This window comes from Trachemys scripta, chromosome 6 (genome assembly GCF_013100865.1).
Source record: "Trachemys scripta elegans isolate TJP31775 chromosome 6, CAS_Tse_1.0, whole genome shotgun sequence".
NCBI classification, from domain to species: Eukaryota; Metazoa; Chordata; order Testudines; family Emydidae; genus Trachemys; species Trachemys scripta.
In genome coordinates this window covers 80826123-80848044 of record NC_048303.1, presented here as the reverse complement: position 1 = coordinate 80848044, position 21922 = coordinate 80826123, and the positions used below count along the sequence as shown (strand labels likewise).

The following is a 21922-nucleotide window of genomic DNA, read 5'->3' as shown; positions in this document are numbered from 1 at the left end:
AAGATCCAGCTGAATTGGGCAGAAGTGCACCGAGTGACTAAAGAAGAAACCGGTCTGACCACTATACTAAGGAAACATGCTGCTGTTTTTGGAGAGGATCTGGGAAGTATGAAGAGAATCACTGTGACACTGAACATTAAACCTGACAGTCAACCAAAATATCTGAAAGCTAGAACTGTGCCATATGCCATCAGGCCGAAAGTTGAAGCGGACCTGGAGCGCCTGGTCACAAATGGAGTCCTGATACCAGTTACCCATAGCCCATGGGCAACTCCTATCATTCCAATAGTGAAGAAAGATGGCTCCCTCCGGATTTGCGGTGATTTTAAAGTCACTGTCAACCCGGTGTTATATGCAGAGCAATACCCGCTTCCCCGCATCAATGACCTCTTCACAGGCCTGGCTGGGGGACAAAAGTTCAGTAAGATTGATCTGAGTCAAGCGTATTTACAGATGCATGTTGATGAAAAGCCCCAAGAGCTGTTGACTATTGTGATGCATAAGGGGCTTTATTGATACTGTCGCCTACCCTTCGGAATAACATCTGCTCCCGCCCTGTTCCAGAGGGCTATGGACCAGATTTTGTGTGGCTTGCCAGGAGTCCAGTGCTATCTGGATGACATCCTGGTCACTGGAAGGAATGAGGAGGATCACCTAAAGAATTTAGAGGCTACCCTACAAAGACTGGAAGAGTATGGACTGCAAGTCCGCAAAGAATCCGTGAATTCTTCCAGCCCTCTGTTGAATATTTGGGACACATCATTGATGCTACAGGTCTTCGTAAGGCCCCTGCCAAAGTTAAGGCTATTGTGGAGGCTCCCCCTCCTCGAAATGTTCGCTCATTTCTAGGACTATTGAACTATTATGGAAAGTTCATCTCACAGTTAGCCACACTGCTAAAACCACTTCACAAACTCCTTGGCCAGAACAAGGCCTGCAAGTGGACTGAAGCCTGTGATGTTGCATTTAACAAAGCTAAGGATGCATTGCTATTTCTGAAGTTCTGACGCACTTTGATCCATCTTTACCCCTACAGTTGGCCTGCAATGCATCCCCTTATGGCCTGAAAACCCGTGGCAACATATTCACGTTGACTTCGCTGGCCCCCTTGAAGGAAGCATGTTCTTAGTGGTGGTAGATGCCCATTCAAAATGGCCAGAAGTCTCTATAATGCAGTCCACTACTGCAGAGAGTACTATCCAAAAACCACGAGGACTCTTTAGTTGTTTCGGTCTGCCAGAACAACTTGTGAGTGACAACGGACCGCAGTTCATCTCTCAGGAGTTTCAAAAGTTTATGAAGGCAAATGGGATACACCACATCACTTCAGCACCATATTATCCATCCACCAATGGATTAGCTGAAAGATTTGTGCAGACAATGAAACAAGCTTTGAAATCGGCAAGGGGACAATTATCCATTCAAAAGTGTCTGGACACCTTCTTACTATCCTACAGAAACACACCTCATGCTATGACCAAGGCATCCCCGGCCTTTCTAATGATGGGATGACAGCTGTACACTTGCTTTGATCTGCTGAAACCTGACAAATTGTGCAACATCAGCAGCAAGATCAAATCATCAGGCGTGCACCCAGAGCGAAAGACCGAACTTTTAGCCCAGGACAGCTGGTTTTGGCTTGGAATTATACTTCTGTAGCTAAATGGGTCCCTGCCTCTGTCATCGCTCAAATGGAACCTGTTTCCTACACAATCCGGACTGCAGAGGATCTCACCTGTCGGCGACATGTAGATCAGCTGCTGCCAGGTCATACCAGTCCTCAGGACTCATCTTCAGTTGAGTTGCCTGACTTCACCACCTCCGGCGAGACACTGAATCAAGAGTCACCTGTTCCTGACTTTCCCCCCCATTACTGCCAGCGGCAGAGATACCCCTCTGCCCGGCATGAGCTGATACCCCATCCTCACCCCTTCGCCCTACGAACCCTGAGCCCATTGTCAGGCCCGCGCCCAAGACGGTTTTGGGTGCAACAACACCAGAAGTCCGCCATAATCCACCTAGAGACAGAAGGCCTCCTCGTCGGCTGGATCTTTAGCTAGGGTGAACCCACGGTTACAGGGCAAAATAATCCCCGGGGTTTAGCCGGGAATGGAGGCAGTTAGTGTTTGTTTTATTTTGGGGACATTCTTATTAAGGGGGGGGGAATATGTTGTGTATTTGGTTGTCGTGGTAATAGAATCTTGTATTACAGTGGCAATGGAGTTAGATTATTAGGGGATAGCCCAGCCAGTTGGGCTGGCTGTTGGTTAGTTGTGTGTGTAGCAATAAATGGCTGCTCCAAGATTTACAGCTCTCTGTGTCTCCAGTGATTTCTTCCTAAAACTGTTGCCCCCAAGGATATAACACTTAAGTATCTCCATATTTCAGCCTTCTGTATTCCAGCATCGAATAGGGCAGACCTAATCTGAAGATCTCCATCCATGCCCTGGGCGACTGTTATAATCCATCTGACTCCTTTCCTGTGCTCTCTGCTCCTAGCCAAACCTACTGTTCTGTGCAGAGGAGATGGGAACTGAAGCAAACAGCTGTATCATCACAGCAAGGAGGAAAAGGGAAGGATGCAGCCATAATTCCCTGCCTACTAGGAGGCATAAAGAAGATCTACTTCCCCCCACATATAGGGAACGGGGGAGGGAGGGGGAGAAAGAAGATTTGGGTGTGGTCTGATGGGGAGAAGGTCCAACTGCTGCATGGGGAAGTGGTGGTGATAATCAGCCTCTGCGGCCTAGATGTAAAGATGTGTCAGGGAGTGGTTAGTGGGGATCCAAGAGAGAAGCCAGATGAGTGATTTAGTGTGCGATGCCAGCTAGGGTGAGTCTTGAATGGCTAAAGGAGTTCCAGGAAGGGATAAACATAGGCTGGGAAGTTTCATGGGACTGGGTAGACAGGGTGATAGGGGCTAGCTGTGGGCTGGTCCCATGGCAATGCATTGGGAAGTGAAACATGCTGAGATGGAGAGATTAGAGGTGAAAATGTAATTTTAAATTCTCAAAAATCTTTGAAAGTCAATTCTTCCTCTGATAGCTCTTTTCAGGTAGTGAGCTCTAGACCAGCTGTGGGATTCCTTTTTGAAATTAGAGATTAATCTTAAACAAACTTGCAAAGTAATGACCTTTGCGTAGTCCATGGCACAAGGAGGACATTATTTGTGAGTTTTAAAACTGTCATCCTAGGAATGGATTCTAAAGCAAATCCTGAAGTCAACTTGGCCCCATTTCAGCAAAATACTTAGGCACATGTCTAACTTTAAGGACATGACAGGTCTATTGACTTCAGTTGAACTAACATACTTGAGGGTAGACATGAGTGTAAGTACCTTCCTTAATCAGGGCCTTTATTAATCAAATCCTGAAACTTGGTTTAAATTTCTGACTTAGAAATACTGAAGTTTAAATTTTGCTCTCAGTTACAATGGTGCAACCTTCACTGAAGTCTATGGGAGTTGCATCAGTTAAACAGAGAGCTGAATTTGGCCCTCAGTTAGATATGTATAACTGAAAGACAAAGTCCATTCCAAAAGAAAGGCAAATTAATGAAGTGTGTGTGTGTGTGTGTGTGTGTGTGTCAGAATGCACTTTTCAATGTACACTTCCCAATACCAAATGTTAATGAAATATCTGCCAAAAAAGCAACTCTAATATATATATATTTTTTCCACACTGCTAATTAGAGACAACCAATACATTTATAAAAACAATCACTTGCTGAAGGTTAACTTGAAGCTGTACTTTAGGGAGAGGCACATAAAAACTAAGTGAATCAAAGTTAGATCATTTAAATGGACTAACATTCTAGGTATTCATTTTTGTCATTGTTCTATGAGGAAAAAAAACTTTTTTGTGTGTCTTTTTGACCAACCACAAGCATCTTGCACCAAATATATTTAAAAAACAAGCAGTTTGAACCCTCTTAATCAATGTATGACATCTCATTGGTGACTGGCAGTCAAAAAAAATTAATTCTTTAGCACAAGAAGTGAACTATTTGTAAATAATCTTAGTATTGAATTTAATAAATCAAAGCTGCAGAATATTAGTTCAATTATATTATTGTTAGAAAAATCAAATGCATACACCTTGTACACAGAGAGATCACACCAAGTCATTGTCAAAGCAAGTTACACATATCTTGAGTAGCATCATATAAGAATTCAAACTGGACATCAAAAAGAGAAAATGCTTTTGAACTCAGTGACACTGAATAATGCTTTTAAAAATTGTTTCAAGCTAAATTTCCATGTTAGAATACGAGCTACTGAATTTAATCCCCTCGACTGGTATTTAACCAATGTAATCCGCCTGTGTTCTCACCATAATTGTGCTTATTAGATAAAATTACAAATAAGACTTCTAATATTGTATTCTCAAGGAAATGAGACTGTTGACTTCTATTTTTATCTGAACAATCACAATGGGCATCTTTTTCAGTTAAAAACACATGGCACAGAACATTAGTTCCATACCTTCAACAGACAGACTTGAAAAATATAAATATATTACTATATTTATGTATAATGTGTGTATGTACACTGTCAATATTCACATTAAAGATTCAGAATAATTTTATTGAAATTACATTTTAAGAAATCTATCTGTGTTTTTAATCATACTTCATGTCTGCATAGAGCAGTAAGAAATGTCAAGTGGTACTGTACGGGATGGGGCTTTTTAAAGCTCAAGAAAACATATTGGTGATAGATATATGTGTGTATTTTTTAATGTACATGTTTCCAGGTTTGCAGTGTCCACTGCAGTGGTTATAGCTTACAAATGCTGAACATGTCACCATGGGTCACTGTTTCCTCTCAACTGGCTGCTGGAGGCAGAGTTCACTTCCAGTGGAAACTATTGGCAAATTGTTCTCAAGATGATGGTTGATGAGATGGCTTATGCTGTCAAATACACGATCCTTTGTACGAACCTTAAAAGAAGAGCATGGAAAAGTAAAGGTTAAATATGGACCAATCTTTCCTTTACCATTAAACTAAAGTTAACTGAAAATAAGACAAAATATTTTCCTTTTATATCTGCATACACGCGCGGTCGCACACACGCATACACACAAACACTTTTAAGGGTCAGAGCTGCCTCCCATTAGAGTCAATGGAGGTTTTGTCATCTCCAAATTTAGTTGTTTCACCTCCTACTCCCTCACTTCTCTCCAAACTTCTGTTTTGCCTGTTCTCTTATTGGCCACCTTTACTCACACTGAATAGGCCAGGCTGAAGATTTTCCATCACAACTTTTTTCAACAGAACATTGACCTTCTGATCAAATGAAACATTTTGGAGATAGTGTTTGCTCTCTACAAACACTTCCAATTTTTTGTTGAAAAATTGAAAACCAAAACATTTCGAACAAAATCCAAACCTCCTGGGGATAGGCAATTTTTGGCCCAATTTTTTTTTCATTTTTTGGTGCCAAAATCTGAAAAAATATTTGGCTTTTGGTTTTTCATCAAAAAGCAAAAAATGTCTGCTGAAAATGTAGGCAATACTAATGAAATATTTTGTGTTTGTCAACAAAAAATCCATTTTTCTGACCAGCTGCATCCTGAGTAGACCCCAAGTTGTCTATTACCACATGAGGAGCCTCACTTATTTAAATGAGGTTAATCCCAGAGAAAGGTGTCCCTCAAGGTCAGTAAAGGTAGCAGAACCTAGCCCTATCCTTCATACACTTGCATGTTTCATACTGCACCTTCTACTTAGATGTCAGTGGCCTCCCTCTCTTCTGTCTCAAAACCTGCTCAAGAAAATATTCCAGCTACAAAGACCATTATCTGTATTTGGCTCTGTATATGTTTCTGGTCTGCATAGTACCCAGTTGTGTCTTTGGACTGTAAGCTCTTCAGAGAAAGGAACCTGTTATTTGTCTAGCACAGTGGTTCCCAAACTTGTTCCGCCGCTTGTGCAGGGAAAGCCTCTGGCGGGCCAGGCCGGGTTGTTTACCTGCCACGTCCGCAGGTTCGGCCAATCGCGGCTCCCAGTGGCCGCAGTTCGCTGCTCCAGGCCAATGGGAGCTGCTGGAAGCGGCGCGGGCCAAGGGACGTACTGGCCGCCGCTTCCAGCACCTTCCATTGGCCTGGAGCCGCGATCGGCCAAACCTGCAGACGCGACAGGTAAACAACCCAGCCCGGCCCGCCAGGGGCTTTCCCTGCACAAGCGGCGGAACAAGTTTGGGAACCACTGGTCTAGCACATTTTACCAGTATTCTTTACAACTGCTGAGCTTCTTCAATGATTAAATAAAAAAAAATCTAAAAAATCTAAAAGGTTGCAAAGTCAAGCACTCAAAGGTTAAACAATGCCAGATTTAAGGTTGCTCTTGTGCGTATGCATTATAATAGTTTTTAATTACATGATCAAATACTATTTTTCCCCTGAGGACTCTTGCATCATTTGTGTGAACTGAGATTTTTCAAAGGCTTATAACTTGGCCAATTTGGGGCAGATTTTCTCAGGAACAGCAAAAGGCACATCCCTGACACATAGACAAGCTCTTGCAAATTTCAAGTCCCTGCTTCAAACCAAGGAGCCCCAGATGGTTGTAAGATTTTTTTTAAATGGGGAAAACTATGTATTTTGCCTAATCTCATGCTCAGAAACCAGCTGAACAAATTGTGCTGAAACTTTCCTAAAAAAAAATAAAAAATCATCCTGAGGTAGATACCCTCTTTTTATTTAATTTTTCTTGTCTCTTCCCTATTTGGGGGTCAACAAATCCAGATGCAGACACCCAGCATATTTAGTTGAAGTTTTGCAAAGTTGTAAAAGGGTCTTATAACGGGAAGTGCCAGGCAACCTTAACTATAGCAATGCTACCAGCTCTGCCTATAACAATAACGCTGCTGAAGAAAGTCTGAAGACTTTTATGATTTCTAGAGTCCAACTAGCATTCCAAGTGCAACATGATCTAGGAGGAAAACCTCAGTTCCCATTAGTTGCTTTGAAGCATCAGCTTTATGTAACCTATCAGGCCCATATTTTCAGAACTCAGGGCTTGTCTTCACTGCAAGCTTGAGTTATCTGCATTCAAGTTAACTCCTCTTGAGTTAGCCTAACTCAAATGAGACCAGCCATACAATCAGGGGCTCGTTCACCTGCACATCTACCAATGTGATATATGCCATCATGTGCCAGCAATGCCCCTCTGCCATGTACATTGGCCAAACCGGACAGTCTCTACGCAAAAGAATTAATGGACACAAATCTGACATCAGGAATCAAAATACTCAAAAACCAGTGGGAGAACACTTTAACCTGTCTGGTCATTCAGTGACAGACCTGCGGGTGGCTATATTACAACAGAAAAACTTCAAAAACAGACTCCAAAGACAGACTGGTGAGCTAGAATTGATATGCAAACTAGACACAATCAACTCCGGTTTGAATAAGGACTGGGAATGGCTGAGCCATTACAAACATTGACTCTATTTCCCCTTGTAAGTACTCTCACACTTATTATCAAACTGTCTGTACTCGGCTAGCTTGATTATCACTTCAAAAGTTTTTTTTCTCTTAATTAATTGGCCTCTCAGAGTTGGTAAGACAACTCCCACCTGTTTATGCTCTCTGTATGTCTGTATATATATCTCCTCAATATATGTTCCATTCTATATGCATCCGAAGAAGTGGGCTGTAGTCCACGAAAGCTTATGCTCTAATAAATTTGTTAGTCTCTAAGGTGCCACAAGTACTCCTGTTCTTCTTATTGTGAAACAACACTCTCTAGCATCGGCAGCACTCAAGCTTCCATCCATATTCCCTGATGGCCAGCTAGTTCAAATTTAAAACACCACTTAACTTTAACTAGAGATTTGTGTGTGTACCTGGGAGTCAGGCTGGAGGTAACACTCAAATTAGACTTTAAGATCACACTGCAATGAAGACAAGCCCTAAAAAAAGGCCTCTGAATAATTTGCACACAAATGACCTGTTGGGTGCTGTTTGTATGTATAGTTATCTCAAATAATTCTGAAAATTTGGACCTCAGTATGTCTAAGAAATGCAAACTGTGGAAAAATGGCCTCTTCAGGCTTGCAATATGTTTGCATTTTGTTAGCTATGCTCATGACGAGCCACAAATCAAGCTGCCAAAGGGCTGAGCTAGTGGCTCACAAAACATAAAGCCAGCACAGTGAAGTCTAAATACAGAAATAGGCAAGCTGCTACTATGGGAGCAAATTTCTCAAGTGGTGTGTAACTTGCAGTTAATACCTCCTTGAGGTGACTCTTCACTGAGCAAGGTCCTTGAAATTGCTGATGGCTCCTGAAGTGACATGCAAGACAAAAAATCCACTTGGAAGAGAATTGCAGCTGTGCAAGATGCACATGACCCCTATGCCCTGACTTGGCCAATGTGATCCCAAAGGTGGGAGGTGATGGCTGGCAAGAGGGCATGGCTAGTTCTCTCACAGGTTGAGCTGATTTGTTCGTTTGGAGCTCAACTGCAGTTTAAAGCTGCCTAATGAGTGTTGGACATGCAAACACCCCACCCAGTGAATTCCCACTGAAGTGCAGAAGCCCCCATTGAAACACAAGGGTGAATCAAGACCAATAATATTTATTTGTGTGAGGCTAAATTATTTAATGTGTGTGAGGCATTTTGAAAAAGCGATACTGCCATGGTGGTTGTTGGAAGGCAAGGGGTGTGGGTAGGTGATGATAACGGTGATAAGTGCACACAGCGAAACATTAGCCACTCAGCACAGTGCCCTCCATCCCTAAAGTATCAGTGTTTTTCTATGTGGACATCCAGAATCTGATAAATAAGTACGTGAAGTATGAAATGTGTAAAATGATGCTTTGCAATGAGGGAAGTGGTGGGGGGGGGGATATATTTCCATTTGTATTGAAAACTCTGGGGCTAGATTGTAACTTGGACTGCAAGCCTATACAACGGAACACAGAGGGAGTGCACCAGGGCCCACTGCTTCCTGAGTGCCCCCTTCTGGCTTCAGGGAACTTGTGGGTGCCCTGCCTCAGTTTTCCTTGAGTCAAGGCCCCTCATTCAATAACTGCACTAGAGGCTTTCTTGTGGCCAATAATATCCCTTCTTGGCATCTGGGTTTATTAACATAAACAATTCAAACTGCCCTCAATCCCAAAATACATTCTATTATTACAATACCTGTTCAGCTCTGCCAGTCCCAGAACATCTGTTCAGTCCCAGCCTGCTTTTTATCACCTAGCCACTCCAGCCCCTTCTAGCTAGAGTCTGTCTCTGCTCTTCCCAGAAGAAACCTTCCGGTCTTCCTATCTGCAGTCCTTTCTTCCACAGAAGAGGATCCAGCACTCTCTCAGTGCGCTCTATTCTCCAGCTTGGGAGGTCAGCAGGCAAACCCCTCTACTACTCCCCTGGTCCTCAACTTTCTTCAGCCCTCTGCCTCTGGCTTCCAGGCTTCAGCCCTCCCACATGGCCAAGGCTCTGCTGCAGGAACCTCCTGCTAACTGCCACTCTCTTACCACCTGCAACTCTGCAGCTGCCTCTCACTCTCTGTCAAGCAGCAACTCCCAGGGCCTCCTGCCTGGAGAGTCAAGTTTGGAAAGGCCCATCTCTGGTATGTTGGGAAGGTAATGACAGGATCCTTGGCTCTTCCATCACTTCTTGCTGGCTGGCACTGAGCAAAGGGGTGGGATTGGGGATGAGTGCTGTAATTAGCTAAGTATTGGTAGACCACCAGCAAATTACTACTTCCCCAGCCCCAGAGCAAGGAGGAAGCAGCGTAGCCATTGTGACTCAGAGGTGCATTACAAATGGACTCAAGTGGAGAGAGGTGATGAAAGGAGATCCTCATGTTGCCTTAAGGGGAAGGAGTGGAAGGATGTGAGGCCAATATCCTGGTTGGGCACAGAAGAGAATATGTGGTGCACCCCTATGTAGCAATGACCCCATGCTCCCTGCCTACCAGAACTCCAGCCAGGACACTGCATCTCTGCACCAGCCATATTGCAGGCTTGTGCATTAAAGGTATGATAGGACCCTACTATTTAATCCTCATGGCACCCCACTCAAGAGGTAGCTATTTGTATGTGTATTGCAGATAAACCAAAAGGTCCTTCTGCAGGGTCACAAAACACTGGTAAACTTTCAGTCAGTGAATCAAAGAGGTTCCTATCTCAGAGATTCAGCACTCATTTCCCCTGGCTTGCCGAGGCTGACACAAGCCCAGGAGTAACCTCAGGAGTAATCCAGTTATAATGGAAAACATCTTAATAATATTCTTTGACTGCCCTCCTGTGGCAAATACAATGACAGCATGTACAGCAGCCTTCTCTAGTCAAAGCTTTTGTGAATCAAACCCTACTGGCCTTTTGTAAGTTTCTCTGTTGAAGTCAGTAGGAGCAAGGCCCAACAGGATTGGTCCTTCGGTATATATACCATATACACTAGTTTGTCAGGAACCTGTTGCTCTGATTCTTATGATTTAAACTAGCATTTTACACAGGAATAGAAAGTCTTGTATTAAGTGCCAGACTAGCTAGCCACTAAGAACAGGGAACTGAAATATGTTGCTTTCCACCCTTTCATACCAAGTGGAGCCCCTTCACAAACTTTCACAGGTGCATAGATTCCAAAGCCAGAAAGGACAATTGTGATCATGTAGTCTGACCTCTTCTGTAACACAGGCCATAAAACTTCCCCAAAATAATTCCTAGAACAGATTTTTTAGAAAAACTTCCAGTCTTGATTTAAAAATTGTCAGTAATTGAAAATCCACCATGACCTTTAGTAAATTGTTCCATTGGTTAATAACTCTCACTGTTAAAAATGTAGACCTTATTTCCCAGTGAATTTGTCTAGCTTCAACTTCCAGCCACTGGATCATGTTTTATCTTTCTCTGCCAGACTGAAGAGCTCATTATTAAATATTTGTTCCCCATGAAGAGAGTTATAGCCTGCAACCATGTCACCCCTTAACCTTCTTTTTGTTAAGCTAAATAGATTTTGCTCCTTAAGTCTATCACTGAAAGGCATGTTTTCTAATCCTTTAATCATTCTTGCATCTGTTCGCTGAACCCTCTCTAATTTACCAACATCCTTCTTGAATCATGGACAGCAGAACTGGACACAGTATTCCAGCAGCGGTTGCACCAGTGCCAAATATAACCTTTCTACTCCTCTTCGAGATTCCTTGGTTTATGCATCCAAGGATAGCATTAGATCTTTTGCCCCTAGCATTACGTTAGGAGTTCATGTTCAGCTGATTATCCACCACAACCCTGAAATCTTTTTCAGAGTCACTGCTTCCCAGGATATAGTCCCCTATTCTGTAAGTATGGCCTACATTTTTTGTTCCTAGGTATATATGTATTATATATTTACATTTAGCTGTATTAAAACATATTATTTCCTTGCATCCAGTCAGGGCCGGCTCCGGCTTTTTTGCCGCCCTAGGCAAAAAAGCCTCCCGCCCCCCCCCCCCCCCCCCCCCCCGTGAGGAGCGCGGCCGGGGGGGGCACCGAGCCCTGCCGCGGCCCCGCTCCCCCCGGCCGGCCAGAGCGCCGTGGAGAGGGCGGCGAGCCCAGCCGGGGCCCTGCTCTCCCCGACTGGCCGGAGCGCCGGGAGGAGGGCAGCAAGCCCGGCCGGGGCCCCGCTCTCCCCGGCCGACCGGAGCGCCAAGAGGAGGGCAGAGAGCCCGGCCACAGCCCCGCTCTCCCCGGCCAGCCGGAGTGCCGGGGGAAGGCAGTGAGCCCGGCTGCGGCCCCGCTCTCCCCGGGTGAGCGCCGCCCCCCTCCAGGTGCCGCCCCAAGCACATGCTTGGAGGGTTGGTGCCTGGAGCCGGCCCTGCATCCAGTTTACCAAGTGATCCAGATATCTCTGAATCAATGACCTGTCCTCTTCGTTATTTTCCACTCCCCCTATTTTTGTGTCATCTGCTTACTTTTTCAGTGATGGGTAGCTACAAAAATACCAAGGACCAGTTTTCATGCCCAGCTCTGGCTACTTTATATTGCTCTGCTGCTAGAAAGCCAATTTAACCAGCTAAGGGAATCCTCGGGTAGCAAAGAGACAGAATATGCCATTTCTCTCCCAGGCCTGAGTGAGAGCCTATTCCCAGAGAAGGAAGTCACGCCCCTATGCTCTGGAGATCACTCTTATCAGAACAACTCATTGGGGCCTCAGGCAGCTGGGTGGAAATATGAGCAGTGCAAAGGCTGTTCTCACTAATGCGAGGGACCAGACTGCTCCCCAGACAGCCCTGGGATCTGGGGGCCACAAAAGTAACTTAATACCTTTGACTGTCCCTGTATTGCACTGAGGACTAGACTAGAGGAAGTGGCCTCAGAGCTACCTCGCCATGTAGAAATGCTGCAGCAGTTCTTCAGCTAAGCGTCGTGAGTTGAGATTTAAGGTTAAGTGATGGGAACCTTACAAATGCCTGTAATAACAAATAATTGTTATAAATAGGTTTCATTTTCTGGCTTACAGAAAATATATAGAGTCGGACTCTTTTTTACTCTCATCCAGGAGTCAACACTTACAGTTCCTTCCGGATCCACTAAAAGAAGATGTTTGGCTTGTCTATTGTGCATACCAGTCAGCACATAGGAGCCTGGATTTGTGGTGCTTTTCCTGACCAGGAAGTCTCCACATTTCTTTAACAGCTGTTCTGCCTCTTTCCTACTCATCTCTCCTTGATACCAAGGCTCTGTATTCAGCTCGTTCATTATAGTGCAGTTAGCTGCTCTGGGTAATGGAGGACTGGTATACTCGACCGAGGAAGCCTTATTCAGCGCAGGCCCAGTGGCCTGGTTCTTGAGAGCATCTTCAAAAGGTTCTGGTTACAGGCACAGAAACAAGTGCAAGATCACTCACAGGTAAACTGCATTACAAAAAAATACAATTCCGGTCATTTTAACCCTGGTTTATTTTCTTGTAATAGCCACTTCCATTTATCCTTAAGAAGAACAAACACAGTATGGTGTATTACTAGTCCCACTAGTTTATATAATATATTAAGAACATAGAGAATATTGTTTGTAAATAAATATATTAAAAATCAGAGACAATTTTGACTAATTGCTAAGGGTCACATATTTGTAGGTATTTGTATGTTCTGGACAGGATCAGAGCTCTCTTATTGTCTAGCCAGTTAGAATAATAGAATATCAGGGTTGGAAGGGACCTCAGGAGGTCATCTAGTCCAACCCCCTCCTCAGAGCAGGACTAATCCCCAGACAGATTTTTGCCCCAGATCCCTAAATGGCCCCTTCAGGGATTGAATTTACAACCCTGGGTTCAGCAGGTCAATGCTCAAACCACTGAGCTATCCCTCCCCCTGAAGTTAGGAGGACTTCATTTTAAATAAACTGCATAATCTGCATAGTCACATATATTACACAGATATCTGCTCTCTTTTCAAAACAGAGTATTAATTTAACAAAGATCCCTGATGTTTAATTACATACTAGGATAAACTCATGAGTCTACATCCTAAATTAGGAAAAGAAGTCTAGGTTAGATCAGTGTGAGCTAACACATGTTACCAAATTCCAACCTTCTTCCTAGTGTAGATGCAGGTTAACACCTTTTACCCTGATTTAGCTTCAAAACTATAAGCACCCATAATTTCAAACTCAGAAAGATATGGATCACCTTCATTAATTCAAACCATTTTAGGAATGAATAACTGGCAATTCTGTTGGTCCAAAATAAAAGACTAAGTATGTAGGATCTGTCATTAGAGGTGAGAGTTAAAAGGGAACTCACTCATATCAAACAGATCTTTTCTTGGACTGCTGTCTTTGGTACACTCTTTTGTTCCACTGAATGCACTTTCAGCATCTGCCTGAAGTGCAAGTAGAGCTTCCATGTTTATATGTTGGGTGTTCACATAAGCTGGCACCTCTCCTGTTGGGGTTACCTGAAGCTTCCCTTCTGGCACGCTGTAAATGTCCAAGGACCCTGGAAAATTCAAAAATTCTCTTTAACATAGCATTTGGAAGGATAAAGCAGTATTGTTTAGAATAAACATAGGAGGTGTCACTAACCAAAGTGCAAATTCAACAGTCTCTGGAAAGAGAGATGAAAAGACAAACAACATGCCTGTCTATTTGAGCTTGGCACAGTGGAAAAATCATTCTCGAATAGTCATTCAAATTCAAAACTGATTTTGATTTGACTGCATTCATGGTCCTTTTGTCTTCACTTTCTGCCTATTGTTTACTAGCACAAATACAGGAGGAAAGTGAATTTTAAGCCTGACTACTGGCTGTATTTGATTGGAATATTCAAAACTGGGGCAGCGTTGGTTAGTTACCTATGTCATGCGATCAGAGAACTGAAGTAAGCTAATCTGATTTAGGTAACCAAACAACACAGCATCAGTTTTGAAATTTAAATATCAAATAGCTGAAACAATACTGCAAACTAGCCAAATGAGGGGGAAATTTCATGAAGACATGCAAAAAAATTCTGAATAATGAATATATTTCAGAATATTATGATTTGCTCATGACGTTCACAAAAAGCAAAACAGGAAAATTTTAGAAATCAATTATTTTTTACAAATAATTTGCTCAACTCAGCTCATAGATGCACATACGTGCATGCACTGACACTGTGATGGCCTGTACCCCTGTATTCACCCTTTGACCATTGCTGTAATAATCTTTGTACAAAGTATGCCTTGTAAGGTATCCTTTAAAAACTCATAATTTACTGGTCAATAATTGTCCTGAACAACATTGTATATAAAATTCCACTGTACAATGTTATTAACACATTTTCCAAACCACAGCCCTGTCCAAACAGAAAATGGCAAACAGGTCTGTCTCAAACAAAAGAATGTGTGCTCTGCTTAATTTGCATTTAAGCAGAAAACAAAGGGAGTTCCAAGGGGTGGGAAAACCAGCAGGAGATATAATACCCTTAGACTTTTTGTCTCCTGAATCTCAGCTGGAAACATTTCTAAGATGGGGAGTGACTATAAAAATGACACCCCTCCTCCTCCTCTTACTCTCTGTCCATCGATTGACTGCACCAGAAGGACAAAGGAAGCAGCAGTTACACAGAAGACGGGGGCCCTGGTCTAGAAATTTGTCCAGCAAGACTATTGAGAGCACATGGTGACAGAAACTTTGCTTTGAATGTAACATAGTTTGTTAAGTTAGGCACTAGTTGCCTTTTATCTTTATTTCTCTTGTAATCATTTTATGCCTCATTACTTGTATTCACTTAAAATCCTATCTCTTTGTAGTTAATAAACTTGTTTTATTGTTTTATCTAGATCAGTGTGTTTGAATTGGAGTGTTTGGGAAACTCCATTTGAGATAACTATATATGTGTATATCATTTCTAAAAAATGGCAGACTTTATATTAGCTTGTATTGTCCAGGAGAGGAGTGGGCAGTCGAAGATGTACAGTTCTGGGGAAAAGTCTGGGACTGGAAGTGTGCTGAGGTCACCTTCCAGTGTAAATCAGGTTAGTGAAAGCCTGAGTGTGACCAGCAGGTTGCAAGTGTACACAGACATAGCTCGGAGTGACTTACATGCTAGAGCAGTGGTTCTCAAACTTTTATACTGGTGACCCCTTTCACATAGCTAGCATCTGAGTGCAACCCCCCACCCCCTAAATTAAAAACACTTTTAAATATATTTATCACCATTATAAATGCTGGCCGCAAAGTGGGGTTTAGGGTGGAGGCTGGCTGTGAGCAGTCCAGGAGTGGAGGCAACAGCAAAGCAGTGTAAAGGTTAGAAAGCCTGGGTGTCACAGCTATACATCAGTGCAGAATGTACCCTGGGTAGAACTCACACACACAGACCTACATTGTCAGAAGTAACTACTGATTTTGGTTGCCTGATTTGATTTGTAGGACCCAACTGGAGACACCTTCAAGAGGTCAGATTTTCAGAAAGTGCTGAGCACCCACCTCCTGAAAATCAGGCCCCTTAAAGGTGTGTCAAGCTGGGCATCCAAAATCACTAATCATATTTGAAAACTTAGGCTTTTATATATACATATATATACATATATAAAAAAGTCTAAGTTTTCAAATGTGATTAAATAAACAGCTCTGGGAACTGAAATCCAATATATATTCTGAAACACACACATATATATTGGATTTCAGTTCCCAGAGCTGTTTATCCAATATCTTTCACAAACACTGATGCTAAAATTCACTTTAAGGAAGAAAATAAACTATCAATTAACTATAGTATCTTGCTGCAAGATTTCCATGTATCAGACTTTCACTGTATGGCCCCAATCCACCCAATCAAATCCAACTCTATGATTGGGGCCTATATAATGTCTACACTAAAAAACAAAACATGGCAGTGTTTCAGAGTCTGGCTCAACTGACTTGGGCTCACAGGGCTTACACTGCAAGATCAAAGATAGCAGTATAGATGGTTCCTGCTCAGGATGGAGTCCAGGCTCTGAAATCGTCCCCACTTGCCAGGTTTCAGAGCTCGGGCTCCAGCCCAGGCAGGAACGTCTACACTGTCATTTTTAGCCCCTTAGTGTAAGGCCCATGATCCTGAGTCAGTTGACCTAGGCTGAGACTCTCAACAAAACAACAAAACAAAAACAAAACCAACCCTGCAGCAGCAGTGCAGACATACCCTTTGAGAAGTATAATTACTTTAAAGGTTAACTCACCTTGTTTAACAGGAGCATGCTGCCAGTCTTCACTGAATTTGTCTCCGAAGTGTCGACTCTGGTAGTATGTTTGTTCTCTTCCTGCTGCTGCTGCAGACTAGAGTGGACATACAAACAACAATTCTTCAACTACTCCTTCCTTTAAAACACTGTGATGCACTGTTCATCTTTGAGGCTTTGTTCGGTTCTGTTCTACTTACACCTAGTCTTCTTTTCATTCCTTATGCATGACACTATGATTGAGCATTCTGTCTTGAATATGTTTGTGTAGGGGAATGATAGTGAGAGTGACCTTCATGAGAACCTCACTCCTTCCTGTTTTTATTCTATAAAATATGCAGCCTTCTTCATTTGGCAAACCCTGACAACCTATTGAGGATGTGCTGCAGAAAACAGGTGCTAGAATACAAGAATGAGCAAGCGTCTTCAAAAGGATTAACAGAAAGATTCACTCACTGGTACCTACTGACTGTATGGTGGGAGGGGGTTCTCAACAGACAAGGTATCTCTGGAATTAAATAGAGATGTGCTGCCAACATTACGATCTTTGGCTCAGATGCTGAGTGCTGTTCCACTCAGACCAGCAGAGCCCCACTGATTTCAGTAGAGTCTATACGGGCAGCCTCTTATAGCTGCTCAGCCCCACTGAGGTCAATGGGACTCCATATAGGTGCAGGGACCTGTCTTCATGGATCAGCTTGAAGGAGCACAGACTTTGAGCCCAATCCTTGTATTTTTGCCTGAATGAGAACAGTAGGATTGGCCCTGTAAGGAAGTGCCCTGTTCTTAATCCAGCACACAAACAACTGGATGGCATCCAAACTACCCTTTCCTGGGGTTTCCTTTACTGTTAACCTAAGGGGACACCACCAGCTTGAAATATTAGTCAATTTAAAAACTAGGTAAAAGTAGTTTTAGGTGCTACCACTGCCCATGAGTCCCTCTGCCAATTGGTTTGGTTAGAATCAAAGTATCCTGTTTCAAAAAATGTTTCTCTTCCCTGTTGTGGAGGGGGAAAGTCATACAGACAGCAGGGGATAGTGACTGTACAGGAGAAATAGTAAAGCTGAGATACGAAAAATCAGTTGCATAAAGCAAGCAAATGGAAAAATGTGTAAAAAATTCCCCTCCCTAAGCATGTTCAGTTATAGCATTGTTAGGTGTTCCCTGTAATAATAATAGGGGGTGGAGAGAGGAACAGGGAGAAATATGATTTATAAGGAAATGGTACCTCTTTAAATAAACCTTCTATCAGGACATGCACTTGAGCTTGGCTATTTCTGGATTTGCTGCTGCTGCTGCCTGTGCCTCATACAGAGGCTCAACCTTTTTTATGTCATGGGTTGGAGCTAACAGGACCCACCTGATCCAGTTGCCTAGGCCAGCCAAGAGAATAGCTCTGCATCCTTATGCAGGCTTCTAGGCCCAGATCCACAAAGGGACTTAGGAATTGTGACATTGAGCATCGCAACACCTAACTGTTAGGTGCCTAGAAAAATCACAGGAACAGCACTGCAATCCACAAAACTGAGTTAGGTACCTCGGCTCCTATTCAATGAATGGGGAGAGATAGGCAGCTTAGAAAACAACCCACAAAGTCACCTAATCTAGCCAATAGGAGATGCTGATAAAATGGATGGGTATTAAGCCCTCCCCCTCACAGAGATAGGTGCCTAAACCCAGGTTGCAGGGAGGCACTTAGCTCTGCTAGTGATCCACAAAGCAGGAGAAGATAGGCACTACTCCACCTAACTAACATGAAGGGCCCAATCCATTAGGTGTGCTCAGAGGCCACCTAACTCCACACAAAACAATGGGAGAGGGGACGTGGAGGAGGAGAACCTCTCTATAACCATTAGCCCAGTGGTTAGGGTATTCACATAGGATGTGGAAGACCCCTGGTTCAAGTCACCTCTGCCTGATGAAGAGAAGGGATTTGAACAGGGATTTGCCACTTCTTAGCTGAGTGCCCTAACCACTGAGCAAGGGAATATCCTGATGAGGAGCTCTTAGTGAAGTTGTTCCACTGAAATTATATAATTGAATAATTAAATGTTAATTGGGCCAGAGAAAGAGGAAAAATCACTCTACAGTCCAGTCTTTAGGGCTTTCAGAAAGCTCCATAGGGCTGGTCCAAAAGGGAACAGTGTACACTATCTTTCCTTCTGTGTGTTAACAGGGAGTGGGGACTTTATAATTCCTCCCTAGTTACTTAGCTATGTCCTATTGAGGAGAACGAATGTTGGCCAGTGACCACTCCCACCTAGCATTCTGTGATCTGGAAGGCTATGATTTTGCCTGTCTACTGAACAGGTGTAGTGGGTAAGAGGTCATCTTCAGCCTCTTCTCCCCCAGCACACCCATTGCAGGATGAGCCAGAATTTAATAATAAACAATACAGAGCCATGTTTCATTTCTTATTCAAGTCCATGAATGAATATGAAGCAGCAATAAATAAAATGCCACAGAACAATTCAGCCATATATGAAAAGTTCCAAGATATTTAACATTGTCAGTGCGTTGATCTGGAAATAAAATGCTGCTTTCAAATTTTTGATTGACTAAGAAACTAAGCAGGTAACATTTCACTGACCTGAGCAGTATCTGCGGCATTTGGGATCCTAGTTTTGAATCTAGCATCAATAAAGCCACCAGTAGGAGGCATTTTATTAGGAATGCTGTTGTAATAGGGATGTTCTGCTGGCTCTCCATTTTCCTCCATCCAAGGTTCATCAAAACTCTGCATCCTGTAGAAAGGGATTATGTTACTCATCTTGCAGCACTTGAAGCGCTATAGTATTAGCTACATGGGCCATATACTACCCAGCCCTTTGACAATTAAGTGACATTTACAAAATAGGATGAACCAAGCAGCACTCCACCCCTGTAATGAGGCTGATCCAAAGCCCACTGAAGTTGATGGGAGCCTTCCACTGACTTCAGAGAACTTTGGTCCTACATACCCCTATTAATGACAACCATGAAAAACTTCTTTACAATACCTTAACATGTTATTGGTAGTATTATTTGTGTGATTGATTGGCTGATGATAAAAAAAAAGTATCCTTCATAATGTCTTGGGGCCTGATTCTGATCTAAATAACCCTGCTGTGAATCAGGAATGACTTTGGTGAATTCAACAGGCCCAATTCTCTGTTTCACTGCACATCAAGCTGTCATTTACACCAGTGCAAAGGGAAGGTAAAATTCTTCCAAATCAGAATGGTAGCATTCTACACTCACTATCTGTAGGGTTGCCAAAACTCCAGGATTGTCCTGGAGTCTCCGGGAATTAAAGATTAATCTTTAATTAAAGATTATGTCATGTGATGAAACCCACAGGAATATATCCAACCAAGATGTTGCTCACACCAGTAGAGCTGATATGGTGCTAGCATTGGTGGGAAAGTTTCTAAAAATGTTACTGTCGACAGAGACTGAGGTGGGGGAATGGGATGTGAAAATCAGTGTGAAGGCTGAACCATAGGTTAATTTGGTAATCCAGTTCCCCTTTTAGAACAATCACACATAGGGTTTCCTCCCACTCGGCCCTTCCATGTGCACTTTTTTCATGTGTGTGGGGGGGGGGGGGGGCAGTCTTTCCTCTATGTACGTGTTTTTAGAAAGCCTGTTTCTTTGACTTTAAGTAAGGGTTATGATGATTTTTATGACTTGCAGCAAAAAGAAAAATCTCTAAAACGAGCAGACCAAAATCTGTTATGACCATTCAAGGAAGGATAGAGTCCAACCTTCCTGGGAAGCTCCTCCACTTGCATTACTTCAAGGCTCCATCCACACTGGGTATAAAGCTGGATTTAAAAACAAATTTTAAATAGATTTAGGCTAACATGGCTTAAAGACCTTCAGTGTGGATATGGGCCAGGGCATAGCCATTTAAAAACCATGCTTAAAATAGTGCTTTGACCTGGGGCCAAATATAGAGATGACTCTTAGCTGGTGTAATTTACAAATTGTTCTGGTCACTCACTATGTAAATTATACTAATTTAGGCTCCCTTAGTCTCACTTAGCGATGTGCAATATACCACCTATAGCACACATCACCTCTGACTTTGTGCACCTGTCTCGATCTCTAACAAGCGTTTGACTAGCCAGTATGGGCAGGACATTATAATTTTAAAACAGCTGATCCTAGAGGCCATGTTTAAACATGATTTTAAAATGATTATGGCCCATCCACATTGATCAGGCAAACCATGTTTCACTCATTTATCAGGAATCTGTTTTAAAGTGTGTTTAAAATCCAGTTCTTCTAAGACAGTTTCATCCACAGCACAGCCATAGATTCACCCCGCACTTTACCAGCTGGTGAAGGAAACTGAGGAACTAGAAAAGATTCTACTGCAATGTTACTCACCTATCATGGAGAGCAGGTATCTTAGAGGGACACCGTAAATATTGCTTAAATCGAAGTTCAAATGCTTGCCCTATGGTGCTGATAATATCCTGGGCCAGGTCATCACAGCATTCCAGTATATGGCACGCTAGAGGAAAGAAAGAAAGATGCTGACATTTACACAACATTATTTATACAGTCTTCACTGTGATGCAGTAATTAATGGCACAAGGACCTCCAGGCCAAGGACAGTTGTTCTTTTCATGACATATAAATTTTATTAAAATCTGAATGAACAAAAATAGCAATTAGCTACAGCTAACTTAAGACATTGGCTTGATTCTCCTCTCACTTACACCATCTGAAATCAGGAGTGATTCCACTCCAATCCAATGGAATTATGGTACAACACTGTAAAACTGGTGTAAGTGAGACCAGAATCAAGGCCATAATTTGAAAAACTCCTTCAAGAAGAGAAACCTGAATGAATATCATTCATTATCACCTGACTGTAACTGCGTGCAGCAAGTTATAGGAGAATCCTGAGCTTTCTATTAAAATAAGGAGATAGACACTAGAGAACATTTTTAGATCATTCCAAATTAAACTTACCTTTATTTCTCTTTAATCTGTTTTTGTAATTGTATTGCCATTTTAGTTGATTTTCTAATCTACTTATCTTGATGTGTGCCTGTGCGACAAAGTTTCCAGCTGGTTCTGAACTTCCCCAAAATGGGGTGTGAGGGAGGTATTCATATACAAGATACCAGCCAGATCTTTGGCCCTTCTATGGCCAGGGCCGGCTCTAACATTTTTGCCGCCCCAAGCAAAAAAAAAGAGTGCCGCCCTCCATAGCGCCGCCATAACACACACCCTCAGCACCATGCCGGCGAACCCCCGCAGCCCCCTGCGGATCGCTGCGCCACCGAACC

The 21922-nt window shown here is 42.8% G+C and overlaps 1 protein-coding gene across 1 annotated transcript in view; it reads right to left on the bottom strand.

Moving 5' to 3' along the window:
• Positions 1–1001: 1001 nt before the first annotated feature.
• Positions 1002–21922, bottom strand: part of SHC3 (SHC adaptor protein 3) — a 77565-nt gene continuing 56644 nt past the window's right edge. The window contains exons 7-12 of the mRNA XM_034774602.1: positions 21012–21138; positions 19228–19381; positions 16635–16731; positions 13736–13930; positions 12508–12803; positions 1002–4941 (exon numbers count right to left, since the gene is read on the bottom strand). Of these exons, the coding sequence (XP_034630493.1) occupies positions 4813–4941; positions 12508–12803; positions 13736–13930; positions 16635–16731; positions 19228–19381; positions 21012–21138 (998 nt within the window). The 3' untranslated portion in view covers positions 1002–4812. The remainder of the gene's footprint in view (positions 4942–12507; positions 12804–13735; positions 13931–16634; positions 16732–19227; positions 19382–21011; positions 21139–21922) is intronic.